General features: G+C 38.3%; 1 protein-coding gene across 1 annotated transcript in view; it reads right to left on the bottom strand.

The window, feature by feature from the left end:
* Positions 1 to 7,626: 7,626 nt before the first annotated feature.
* gfra1b (gdnf family receptor alpha 1b) overlaps positions 7,627 to 14,062 on the bottom strand; it is a 28,569-nt gene continuing 22,133 nt past the window's right edge. Inside the window, exons 7-10 of the mRNA XM_084741300.1 lie at positions 13,891 to 14,025; positions 12,776 to 12,975; positions 8,842 to 8,889; positions 7,627 to 8,038 (exon numbers count right to left, since the gene is read on the bottom strand). Coding sequence (XP_084597426.1) covers positions 7,886 to 8,038; positions 8,842 to 8,889; positions 12,776 to 12,975; positions 13,891 to 14,025 — 536 coding nt within the window. The 3' untranslated portion in view covers positions 7,627 to 7,885. The remainder of the gene's footprint in view (positions 8,039 to 8,841; positions 8,890 to 12,775; positions 12,976 to 13,890; positions 14,026 to 14,062) is intronic.

The following is a 14,062-nucleotide window of genomic DNA, read 5'->3' as shown; positions in this document are numbered from 1 at the left end:
TTACTGTTTTCACTCTCCAGTTTCTGTTGTGCTGAGCTGAGTGTATGCCTCTGGGAAGCGACAGGGTCAGAGTTGCCAAATATCAACTCTGTACATATTTAGTTTTGACATAATAAATCTGTTTTATGTGACTTGTCTGCTTGCTGATATCAAATAGCCTGAGAAGACGGGGTTTGCTCAACTCGAGTCATTTAAGGTATCATGTTTGTGCGACGATTAGCTACCAGCTGGGTGTGCAGCCCTTTCCGTGAAGGACATAGACACTGTGTCAAGGTCTCAGATAATATAGCAATACTGCCTTCAGAATAAAATGTATTGTTATGCTTGACATAACACATTTGCAGCAGCAGCAGAGGAGATTCCTAATATGACATTATGCAGTAAAAGAGCTGATTAGTGTTTCCTAATGAAGTGGGTGTAAGCTGAAAAGCAGCCAATTTTGTGACTCGACCAGAAAGACGCCGCCTTAGTAAACACACGGACTCCCACTCTGTCGAGGAAAATGGATGTCCATCAGTAATTTTAGAAAAGCTGGAGCAGATTGTCATGTGGGGGAGTCATTACTTTGATTGAGAACAGCTGGTGGCATATTCTCCAGTTTCACCTCAGGTTGCCCTTTGTGGAAGTGTCGCTCTCCGTGGTGCTGAAATACTGGCTAAGAGGCAGGACAGTCCACAGTTTTCTGCTTGGTATTACTCATGATGAGACTGACCCAGGTTCCTGTTTTTGAAAGATTAGAGTTCCTTTTTTCATCACAAACATAGTACAATAAACCATGGAAGGATAGCAAACTAGAGTCTGATCTGTCCATCTGATCTCGACAGATATATATAAGATTTTAGGGTATATCATTGATATTTTTAAGCATCATTAACTAAACACTCATCTAATGGGTAATTGGGTTGCAACTACCGATTATTTTCACTTTTGATTAATCTGCCAATTATTTTCATGATCACTTAATTGTTGAATTCAGGAAAATGTTAAAAAAAGTGAAAATTTTCATCACAATTTCCCTAAACTCATAATAACACCTTCAAATTGCTTCTTTTGTCCAACCAACAGTCTGAAACCCAAAGACTCTTCATTTACTTTAAGAAAAGCAGCAAATCCTTACATTTAAGAACCTGGAACCAGCAAATGTTTGAGAAAATAGATAGCAACTGATTTCCTTTGATCAAGTAATCAATTAATTGACTAATCCTTCCGGCTCTATAAGGTAAGCTGAAGAAATTATTGAGCTTACTTTGTTTCCATTACAATAAATAACCAGAACAAATGGTTCCAGGTGGTCTCAACAATCTTCCATAATTCCTCATAAATTACTTTTTTTTTTCAACTGAAATTCCTTTACCATTCTAGTTGTTAACAAAGTTTTAGCACTGAAACGATTAAGCATCAAAGTCTGATAATTGGTTAAGTGTTTGTCATTTATTAAGGGGAAATACCAATTATTTTCAGGTTCTAACTTCTCCAATATGAGGATTTGCTGCCTTTTATCTATTTTATATCAATACGGTTTCTTCCTTCCCAAAACCGATTTCGATACCTGAACTTTGTGTATCAGCTGATACCAAGTACCAATCAGATACCACATATATATATATATATATTTATGTATTTATTTATTTAAACAATGTTGTACCTCTAACCCTGTATCTTTCCTGTTTTGGGGATAATAAATTATCTGGTATCGAATCGGGGTAGATGCTTGTTTTCTCGTTGATACCTGATCCGGCATTTTCAGCTGCATCGTAGACATTTCCAATACCGGTACTGGAAGAACCCAAAGTATGTTTGGGTCTTGGACTGTTGAAGATGTCACTTTGGACTCTGGGAAACTTAAATTGGTATTTTCTGTCATTTTTCATGCACCACAATCTTGTAAAAATAACTGGCAGATTAATCAATAATAGAAAAAAAAAATATGTTACAGTTGTCTACAGGCCATTTTATTTCACGTTTGTTAAGATGAGATGTTGACTTAAGTGCTCAAATCTGATCAAGGTCAGCTCAGGTTAATGCGTCTCTCTCTAGCCTGTACATTAAAAGGTCATCTCCAGCTCTGTCTTATTTACTCTTGTCTACTTTCTCAATCTATCCAGGAATTTGAAAAGTTTTCACTCCCTTCCATCTTTTCTTTTCAGCTTTCAGAAGAGCTTATGGTTTTGGCTTCACTGTGCAATCAAGGAATAGCATTATTATCTCTTATCTTTGCCCCTTCACTGCCCTGGAAAAGATGTGAGAGGAAGCATCTCACAATAACTGATGTCACGGAGTGTTTACTGTGAAAAGTCAGGCACACCTTGACATTTGGACACAACAAAAAAAGAAAGTAATAAAGTGAAATTGCTGCTGCTCTCCTGGTTAATGGAAAAGGTGAAATCCACAGAGTCGCCTCGTGGTGTGGAAACAATGTGACTGGCGAGGTCAAAGTTGCAGTAATTAGATGTGATTCCTGCCAGGCAGCGGTGCTTTGATTGAACTGTTTTATCACTATCCTCTTTAATCTATGCCAAGGGTGAACATTTGGATTGAGAAGACCTGCAGTGCATTTATAGTCATGGGTGGGGGAGTTCTGGACACTATCTCCCACTCCTCAGGGCTTTATGGCAAAGGAACAGAGAGCAATAATGTTTATCATAGGTTTAATGACAGCTGTTCTCGTCTCGTGGGAACTGTTATGTGCGTCGCGTTCTTAAAACTTCCACAGTTAAATTGAAATGTCATAGGATTACAGTTGGGTGCCATGAATAGGTAGCCTACAAGAGCATAAGAGTCTAATATCTAGTTGTAGAAACTAACTTGATCTGTGTCACATGTAAAATTGGTAAAAAGGTTCTTCAGTACTATAAAGCAGCCCTTCCCTAAGACTGTCACAGGAGGTTTTATTTGGGTTGCCAAGTAAATAAAAGACTATGGAGGAAATTCTGCCAATTTAAGAGTCATATCTGCAGTACACCTTTTATAAAGCATTTAAAATGTGTATATTGTTTTACTGATGAGAGGGAAAAATGCACTTATTTTGTCTCATTCATGAAGTAAGCTAGAATTTTCTATGTTGTTTTCCTTATAAGATGAAATAAAAACAGGACGTCCTGTTAATTCAGCCTAAAAGAATTCATTTTTATTTATTTATTTTTGTATTAAACATGGATATGTTTTCACTTAAGTGTCAAGATAATGTAGATTGATGTGAAAAAGGTCAGGAAAGTTCATTTATCCACAGATGAACTTGTCCCAGAATTTATTGATGAGGCCGATTGTGTTTTTTAAAAACTGGGTCTCCAGGAAAAACATTTGGGAAACAATGTTATAAAGTGTATTTATTATTTTAAATCTAAGATTGTGTTAGTCTGTCTCTCTCCTCCTACTGAAGATGTACATATTTAAAAATGGGTCACAATATATACTTTGATTTCTAAAAAAGACTGAACAGACTGAATGATTTCATAAAACAGATGTAGACTGTAGTTTGTTTTATCTAACATTACTCATACAGGAGTATATGGTGAATTGTTAAGTCAGTCATGGATTAATACACTTTTGGAGTTCAAGTGAACATTTGTAGCAGCTGAAGGACAATGTGACAACATTGTCATTTATAGGTATTTCATCATTTTTGCAACCATGAAGGTTTCTGGCACAGAGAAATTAAGTCATATCAAGCTATGGTTACACAGGCAGCATCACTAGGATCAATTCATTGTTGATTTTTGTCTTTTTGATTTTGATTTGTTGACAACAAGATAGAAAATCCCAGACTTATTGCCCGAGGACTTAGTTTGTCTCAGACATTCAGACGAGTGATATCAACGTTTTGCATCTACTGTTGTTCTCGCTGTAGTTACCCATTGGGAAATGTTTTACTAAAACACTACTTTCAGTGCACACATTCACATAAGTGATGAAATGTTGAAGGAATAATTCAACATTTTGGGAAATATGCAAAGAGTTAGATAAGAGGACTGATTCTGCTCTCATATCATGTTTTGATTTAAAGCAGAGAGAAGAAAAGAGGGAAACCACAAGCCTGACTCTGGTAACAAACATCATTCTGAAGCTCACTAATGGGACCAGTAACATCCTGCAGTCTCCACTGTTTGTCCGACAGATGAACCCAGCCAAGAAATAGTCTAGCACAGAAAACTAAACTAACCGCCAAGCTAAGCGAGCCAGCTGTTGGAGTGTTGTGTCTACGATGCCACATAATTTATTGGTACTTGGTATCGACCAATACGCAAAGTTCAGGTACTCAAGATCATATCAGGATGGTAAAAAAGGAATCAGAATATTTCTAGTCTATATTTAACAAATATGAAGGTGGTATCAATTCTCATAGTCCAAAATTATCACAAGGATTTGTTAAAATTAGGGATGTCAACCAGAATGTTCTTGACTGGTTATGCATGTTGTTCTCTTGGCTAATTTGCATATAAACATGCAGGCTTTGCTCGCTAGCAGTCACCGAGTAAAAAATGAACCTCGGTGTGGGAACGTTTTCTCCAGACAACAAACTAGAATGTAAATTGTGTGATGCTACCCCTCGGTTTAGCACTGTGCTGTACCACATTAAAAACAAACACCGAAATGCCATGACCGAGAATGCAAGCAGTTAAAGGTCACGTTGTGGTAGCCACATGGAGGAAGTGTGATGCGTGCCAGCCGTTACCCGGTTGATGTGCCGAATGACTGCGAACAACAGAACGATGAGCTAAAAGTCAAGCTAGCTAGAACAGACATGCTTGTTTGACAACCAGGAGCTGCCTCAAGCGTTGGAGACATGGGGACAATAGGTGCCTCTTTTATTTCACGTCATTTTGCATTGTTGTCTTAAAAATGAACTAATGTTAATGAGTGTGAAAGAAAAAACGAACCAAAACTAACAGCCCTAGTTAGAAGTAAAATGTGTGTCTGTCCAATCACTATATTCCCTCTTAATCAGTTAGAATGGACAGTTGTCATTTCCATCTCATGCATAACATGAGGAGGATATTTTAGCTCTTTTCCGATCTGTGACAAGTCCAATAAATCTCAGGCTCTCTCTCTAGGTCAAGTATTCCATCACTGTGCCAAAAACAGGTGGGCCATATTCTTGGCGAGACTTGTCCCCCTCCTGTCCACTGTCTGTCCTCTGTAGGCTGCGTCCTTGTCCGCCTGTGTCACTCCGCACCGGGACTGATGTGATCTGACTGACAATGGCTGTCTGTCTGCCAGGTGCTATCTTTAATCCTGCTTTACAGAAGTCCCTCCCAGCTGCTAAAAGGACAGACGAACTAACACTGGAGGAAAAGGAATTGGATATGAGACAAAAACAGGATGTAAAATTCGCTGCTGATTGTAGAAACCAGCGTGAGTCACCTATTCATCATTTTTATTACAGCTGCTTGGCAAACACTGAACAGGTAACCAAAACTTTAAAACGTTTTTCATGTCTGCTTGTACGGGATTTACCAAAACCTCTTTCTGACCTGTTCAAATCAACAAATCTGATACACAACCTATATAGCAGGGATGCTCAATAATATCAACACTAGAGGTTGGACTGATATAAACATTTCAAGCTGTTTTGATATTGAGACAAATCCCAGACAGAACTGGTAATTACTGAATTTTACCCCCAGGTGTCTCGTGTGACTAAGCCATTCCCGAGTGGAACAAACTACAACCCTCTGTCTGTTGAAACACTAGAGGGCTTTTAATTTGAAATCAATACAGGACATGTTGACTTCATATTCAAACCGTAATGCAGTAACTTTAAGAGGGCAGATGGGAGTAGATCAAAACAAGACTCCGCATTTACCTTTACATCTGCTGCATTACTGATGAGCTAAAGCTAGCTATGTTAGCTACCTCGCAAACACAGCAAACAGTGCAGTCCACATTTCCCATGATTCCTACTGGTGTTCAAACACAGGTGTGTCATTGAATGATTGAAGATGCGGAGAGCCTCTTGTCGTCCTGTGTTACTCACCAGAATGTTACATTACAAATGACCCCACCCTAATTAGCACAGCGTCCATATCAGCCTATGAAGGCTTTATGATAAAAAAACAAGAATTTCTGCTGCTGTTACAAGCCTTTAAGATGACGCTTTAATTATGCGCATGCTACGTGAGTTTAAGTGTCTCAGACAGACAGCAAAGTTACGATTTGCGATGCTTGCTCAGAGTCAGTCCTGCGAGTAGGAGCCGCATTCATTCTTTCAACACTAAAAATTTAATTGCCAGTCTTAAGAGCCCTCATCCCAGCTCCACCAGCAAGCTATTAATACTACAGCTATGATTGGATTTTCCCCAGTGAATGTGTACATTTTGAGAAGGCATTGTATTTTATGTCTGCGTCTGCCAGCAGGCCATCATGGAAAGAGCAGACACAGTAATATCTTAATTCTACTTCGGGGCCTGATGTTCTCTGCAATTAAGTGGAAAAAATATTGTGCATCCCCACTATAGAGATGTGCATCATTACAGGCTTTAGTTTAGATGTCAACAGGAAGTGATTTTAACAGACACATTTTACATTTTTTAAAAGGGCAAGGACGCGTAAAAACAAGTTTAAAGCGTTCATTAATATTATGTTGTACATTCTTTTAATGTCTTTTAATGATTAGTGTGTCATTAACTATATAATAACAATGTAAGTGTTTTTGTCTTTTCCTCCATTTGCATCAGCAGTAATTGCTACTTGCTAGCAATTAATGTCTACTGGCTTTTTGTCTTTTGGCATTTGCTCTGCTCGTGGTTATGTACACATTCTTTATTTATCAAAGCTTTTCTTCTCTACCAATGCTAAAATCATATGAAAAAAATCAAATCAAATAGGGGCAGCCATCAAAACATATTTACTTTCAGTAGAACAGAAGAATAACATTACTTTGTTTTAGCCATTAAAGACACTTTTTGTAAATCCTTTATGTTCTTGTTGCTGTTACAGATAGTTTGATATTCCTCAAGAAAAATACTGTTTAAGATAACATTATGCACTTTGCCATCAAAATATAATCACACAGTAAAGTCATATCTGTAACCACATGAGTAAAGAACCATACCCTGTCACATTTGAGCAATAAATCATAACTACACCGGAAAACACTGAGAGGCCTCAGTCTTCAGATACTAACATAGACTCTCAAAAACATTACAGACAATATGTTACAAGCTAACGGCAGCATACTGTAATACACTTTATGTATCATATGTACAAAATGTTCTTTTAGAGGCAATGTGATAAAACCACAAACCACCATAACAATCAAATAATTCTACAAAACCGATCTATACCTAGTATTGAACATGTAGGAGAGAAAATTGTTGCTTTCTTCTGTCTGATATGTCTTTGTCCTTTGAGGATACTCTGACAAAACGTTATAGGCTTTTAAATGATGAAAATGTACATATACAGTGTGTATATGAAATGTGTTAGTTAGTCCATTGTGACATATTGTAGATCAACACTTAGTTTTCCTTTTGTTGAACTAAAGCACGTTTATTGGCAGGACAAATCAAAGCACAGTTACACAGAGAATGATCTTTATCCTCAAAGCGCTCTTCAGCACAGCGGCAGTCCGTTCAGTCAAACGTGCACAGATCGCACACATTCCAAAGAAGTGAATTGATTCACATGGTTATCAGATCGCAGGGTTTAAATCCAAAGCATGAGCATTCCCAAACGTGAATCTGATTCTCGAAGTCACCAAATTGTCCCCATGAGGCATGGAAGCTTCAGCGGGTCCTTTTTCAACGCAGTCAACATGAAATCGGATCTATTCCACCGTTGTCTGATTTCAGCGCTCGTCCTGTGCCGTTCCCAGAAAAATGCAGGTGTCACACTTTGGTAAATGTCTAAATTAAAATGACTTGAGTCCATCCATAGTCCACAGAACCTACAAGAGCCGGAAATCCTCAGGTGGTGATACTACTGGTGTTAAAGCGAAGGCGAGAACGAGGAGCATACTGCAGGGGTGTAAGCAGGCGGGTTCAGCTGCTGAGCTTCTAGCAATGGCATTTGAGCCACTGGACTCATCCAGTTGCTGGTTTTGAGGGAAAAGACCATAGTGTTAGTGTTACATTAAGTTCACAGTGAATCTGAAATTTCCTGATATGTTTCATCTGGTGTCACTACAACATTTTTTGAAATATTCCTCTGTGATTACTTTGCGGCCATATTTTATTAAGATCCTTTACAATGGCAAGGTCAATAATGTCACTTAATACAGCATTTGTAAGTGCATTTACATCCACCTGTTTTTATGCACATTTTCACATTGTGCATTGAAAACCTCAGTTGAAATGCTGGGGAGGAAAAAAGCTTTGACTCACAGCTGAGCTCGAAAAGTTTTAGCAATTTAAAAACAAAATATAATAAAGTCCAGTTGAAAGAGACTTGGCAATAGACAACAAATGAATGTCCTGAATCATGCACATGAAGCATGTACATTAGATGTCCATTGAAGCTTGCACTGCACTGAAGAGAGACTAAAAACAGCAACATACGAAAACATCAGATACGTGTGGATGGAGAGTCTACGTCATTCTCTACCCATCATTTGAATGAAAGCGCTCCTGAAATAATCCTTCTGCTGACTTCTGTTTAGCCATACTTTTAAACGTTTAGATTGCATTGCAAAGTGAACTGCCAACTCCGTTAAATCCACCGTGCTTGACTTCCCCACACCATAGACTGTATGGGTTCTAGTGGGCCAATCAATTTTTCTAGATCTGTTAAAATAGTTGATATTTTTATAATATATCATATCTTTATCTGCCTCCAAATCCACTATTGTTCAGGCTCTAATAGGAACGTTGAATAGATTAATGCACAAAATAAATCCTTTCTTACCACACACAGAGCAGTATCCACTGTTTGATTTGACACCAGTTTTTGGGCCTGGAAGGAAGAAGCAGAGAAGCATTAACTTTTTTGTCATTCTTGAATGTGTTTGCCCGTCTTTCAAGATCACAGACTGGCTGATGGTGCCGGAAAAATTCTTTGAAATATACAGCAGACTGCTTCTTGGATATTATTATTCATTAGACAGCCTCTGTATAGTCAAATGAAGAAACCGTCTTGGCCTGGAAGCACAATTATGGCTAAAGGGAGGGCACAGTTTTACAGTAAAACAAGGTCAAGCAAAATCATTAACTGCATCAAACCAAACGCCCACTGCCACAGTTGTACAGCAAATTACACACAACAATAAGATGTATGATAACGCTTTCAGTGCTGACCAGTTCTCATAGTTTAGACCTACACGGACCTCTTTGTATAATCATCATCCTCAAGCAAGATGTGTGTGTGTGTGTGTGTGCCTGTTTGTGGCAGCTCAAGGTTATGACAGTTTAATACATAAAAACTTTTCTCTGACTGCTGCAAACCTTTTCAGCCACACATAAAAATACCCACAAACATTTGCACACACACACACACACACACATACAAACAAACACACACTCACAGATACAGAGATGGAGCACAGAAAATGATAAAGTGACTCTGTAGTGGTTTGGGAACATAATAAACACTCCATGTGTTGGTTCTTAAGTAGAAGACTCCTATGAACCCGGATTCTGGAGAAGAATGATTAATTGCTCTATAGGAGGTCTTTCCTCTTGGAGGATGTTTTCACTGGTGATAAATCATATTATCGCTATTAAAAGCCAATATGATAGATTGTCTCGCTTAAAGTATCTGATATCATCTCATTTAAAAATATAGCCTCATGGTATTTATCTGAGGACAATAGCAGAGAAGTGTGTTGGTTAAGCCAAAAAGTTCCAGAGGAGCTGGAGTATCCATAACCACATTTCAGCAGATTTAAGCCAAAAATTCAATTTATGATGTTAAATGTCAAAACTGGCCACACTGAATTGATTTTCTACAAATGCATTTGAGAGATCAAAAAATATTATCCATTTGCATGTCATTATCAGTGTCTGCTATGAATGTTTCTGGTGGCACATTTTGAAGTCGCACTGGATGTTTTTGCAGATGAGGTCTTTTTGTGCGTGTGCTCATGCATATTAGACACATGTTGAATTAAATGAGTTACATCTGCGAACAAAAACTGTGACAGACTGATATAACAGTGCTGCCCATAAGGTCATTTTAATATCAGTTTGGAACTTTCAATTTTATCACACAGTCTGTGTTAAAATTTCAATTTTTCAGAGCATTTGAAGGACTTTTCAGTTGTTGGCTTAAAATCCAAGTTTTGTGAAGATAATTATTCTTGACCCAAGTATAGACATTGGAGGTAGGTGTGCAGGAGTTTGCACAAAACCGTGGACGCCCACTTGATGTTGGAACAGCCCATCTGATCTGAGGTTACACAATCCCAAAATGATCAATAGACTATCAGTACTGTAAAGCAGAAGCAGGAAGTGGTACCGTCACCTCCCACCACCTCTTCAAGTGAGTCCATCCGCTGATGTCAGGCAGGAAAATATCAATAATGAAAAGTATATGAACTTGGCAAAACAGGACGGTTTTGGGTGAGGATCACTTTTCACAGAAACCCTTCAAATGTGTTTCTCTCTTAGCAGTTGAGAGCAAACTGACCAACACATTGGACTTTGATGCAAACAATGCAAACTTCATCTGCTTAGATCATGTAATATGATCAGGAGATCCAGTACAGCGACTAAATTGACTTTGTGATGAGATTATTTTGGTAAAGTCTGGTTTCCAAGGTCAAAAATCAACTTTATTTTGTAAAGCTTGAATTGTTGACAGCAACTATGCAATTAGTTTACTTGTAACTATGCTTGAATGCAGCTTATTTGTAGTGATTGAGAATCAGCAGAAATGTTCTGTGAAAGTGCAGGAGGTGGAGGGATGTCGATTAAAGTTTGTCCCATGCTGGTAATAAAATGCTGCAGGGATGATGCATTTTTGAAGGCCTGGAAGTTATCATCACACTGATTCCCTCACCAAAAAGCAAACGTGATTTTTCCATTGGATTTTTGATTAGCGCAGAAAAAAAAAGCTCTGTGGCAAACAAAAGTTCATACTTATACATACTTATACTCAATCCTCACAAACAAAAAACGCTTTTATGATTTCTGAAGCATAAATGCAATCACCAGAAGTAAAAAGCTAACGTTAGGCTATGAACAAACTATATCACGGTTGCATGACTCTAGCATCACCGCCATGAAGTGGCTAGTGTTCACAGTGATGTAGTCTCATTTAGCTGCTTCTTAGCAACCAAACTTTAAGTCACAAAAGCTTCGACATTTATAACTTTTTATTTTATGTTGTAGAATAAAACATGAAAATCTCTTGAGCTTGTGTTAAGACTAAAACTCATTTCTGGGTTTTATGACTCATTTCAGCAGCTCTCTATCAGCATTTGTATTTTTATCATTTAACCATGAGCAGATATAGTTGTTATAAAGATAGGAGGAATTGAAGTAATCAAACTTCAATCTGGTCGACAAAAAACTTGGTACATCCTTACAATGATACTGTGTCCCTGCACACACACAGACCTACACACTCAGCCGCAGACACACTACCCCTGTAGGCCATTTCTGATGTTACTGTGGCAACCAATTAGCTTTGACATGACAGCTTTGGAAACTCTGACTCCACACTGACGTCTCATCTTTCTGCCCAGGAGGGGGGATTCTGAGCATGCCATCATAAAACCATCCCTGATCCATCAAGGTGACAGAGCCAGCCGCCTGACACTCAGACAGGAGCTCTGAATAGATCTCTAACCTGATGTTTGGGTCTCAATTTGGAGTCAGAAACTGTCTTTCAGAAGTTTTGAGAGGGTTCTGATGCCTTCAAAGGGCAAAAAGCTTAGAAATTTATCAAAACATTTGTTGTTGTGTGGCAGGAATTTCATGTTGGTCCTTTTATTTTCCCTTAGAAATAGCTTGGTAGAAGTATTTTTGAGTGTAGACAACAGGCACGGCCACTAGATAAGTAGTTATAATGAAAATTGAAACTAATTGCCTTGCAATGCAGTAGTGCCCTTTGCTTCAACAAGGAATTCCAATAGAGTACCAATAAAGTTTCTCCCTTAATGAGATCAGTGAAGGTTTAAGCTGGCTGACAGTCAAACATTTAAGTCGAAATTAAGTTAGCTAGCTCCATTATTTGGAGATTTATAACACTGAGAAGTTTATATGAATGTTTACTATGTGGTGGAACCAGAATGTTGATTGTTTCTTTAGATTAGTTTGTGTTTTTCTTAAGGTATTTTAAGCCATAATGGAGCAAAATAGTAATAATAAATGCAGCTAGATAAATTTGTTTTTTCAACCCTGCTCTTGGATTTCAGAGGCATTTAGCTGATGACTTTTTAATATGATCAAATATGCAGTGACTTCATCTCCACTTCTTGCTCTCCTTTTGTAATTTTTTATGACATGCAGTTTCTTTGTTCTGAAATTTAACGTCACCGTCATACATCAGAGCAAAAGATGCAGCCCAGGGGTGGGTGATGTGGCCAAAATCACAGTGTGTCTAATTTTATATCATATCATTATATAATTATTTATATCTCCTTCATGCTTTCTCCTCATTCTCTTCTTCTGAAGTGGTGTGCAAACCAGCTTAGGTGCATTACTGCCACCAGCTGTCTCTCTCATCATGTGAGATTGTGGTAAGCAGTCTCCAAATCACGTTACTTTGTGAGGTTGTTGGATTTGTGAGATCAACTGAGAATAAATCTCTACACGTGGACAAAGTTCTACCTTTGCATGTTAGCTACTGCCATATCATCCACGCCGAATGCAGCCTGTGTCCAGGTGAAGAAACTCACCTGCAAGGTCCCGCAGATTTGATATACTGAGTCACCATCCAGATCCAGTTTGGTCATGTCCGTCAGTGCATCCAGTGCGTTATTGGTTCGGTCTTTACCCCTCCGAGTGATGCTTGGCTCCAGGATAGTAGGCTGAATTGGGGGTTGGGGTTGCCAAACTCCAACATCGGTGCCGTTGCCAAATGCTTGTATGGCATTGCCTGCAAGAATATAGTTAGTTAGTGGCATTCTTGATTTAGTTGATATGCAGAATGTCTATGTTTTACTAGACAATATCCACTTAAATGTAATATGACAGGAAAAAGTAGATGAAGTAAGAAAATATTGTACAGATATGAGAAAATATGCATCCAGTGTCATGACTTCAATTCAGCTGTAGAATAATTACATGTAATATGCATTATCCACCCTCTGCCCTCTGAGCCCCGCTTTAAAAAATATAGTCTGAACATCTAACAAGTTAGCAGATGTCCTCTGTCTTTGCCTTGTAAATGAGTGCAAGTGGCATGGCCCAAAACATTTTGTTCATGTCCAACTAAAAGCTGCTCATAATGGATACTTTAGATAATTGGGCAGGAGAAGAAATGACTTGACCTTTCTCAAGAGCCTTTTTAAAAGCAGCGTCTGCCTGTAATAGCTATGATTCACAAAGCCGCACAGAAATGAACTTCAGAACTGCCGAAAATAAGAAAACTTCAAAAATAATTTATGGAATGTAATTTTCTCATCATTAATTTGACATTTAATCTAAGATGCTTTCCACAAGCAGAACAGAATGTGGGCAAAAACTGCTTTTTGTATTTATCTAGTCAATCAGTGAAAAATTGTTTGTCAAGGCAATTTAGGACATTGTATTTCAATTTAAATTTCTCTATTTTGGAGTTTGAATGTGGAAATGCCACTCATACTCCCTGTTGAATGAAAAAAGAAAAAATAAATGCTCAAGAGATTGTTGCTTATACAAGAAAGGGAGAACACATGCTCTACCATCACATATTACTGTTTCAAGTCACTGAAGACAATACAACTCGTCAATCTGACCTCATGCAGTGAAGAACAGAGCAAGGCTGGAAAGGAAATGTATTTCTGCAGGATGGCCAAGTGTGTGAACTCACGCAGGCATCGATTGTTGGTGAAAAACTCAGCAAATCTATCACAGTCTGGCTTGCTGTTCCCGCTGCTGCTGCAGTCGCACCACGGTGACAGGCTAATACCAAGCGATCGCACATAATTGGGTGTCATCACCGTACCTGCAGCAGAGAAGAAAAGTATTGTTAGTCACTGTAA

This window comes from Lutjanus erythropterus, chromosome 17 (genome assembly GCF_056507025.1).
Source record: "Lutjanus erythropterus isolate fLutEry1 chromosome 17, fLutEry1.hap2, whole genome shotgun sequence".
Taxonomy (NCBI): Eukaryota; Metazoa; Chordata; class Actinopteri; order Lutjaniformes; family Lutjanidae; genus Lutjanus; species Lutjanus erythropterus.
This window is presented reverse-complemented; position numbering and strand designations above follow the sequence as displayed.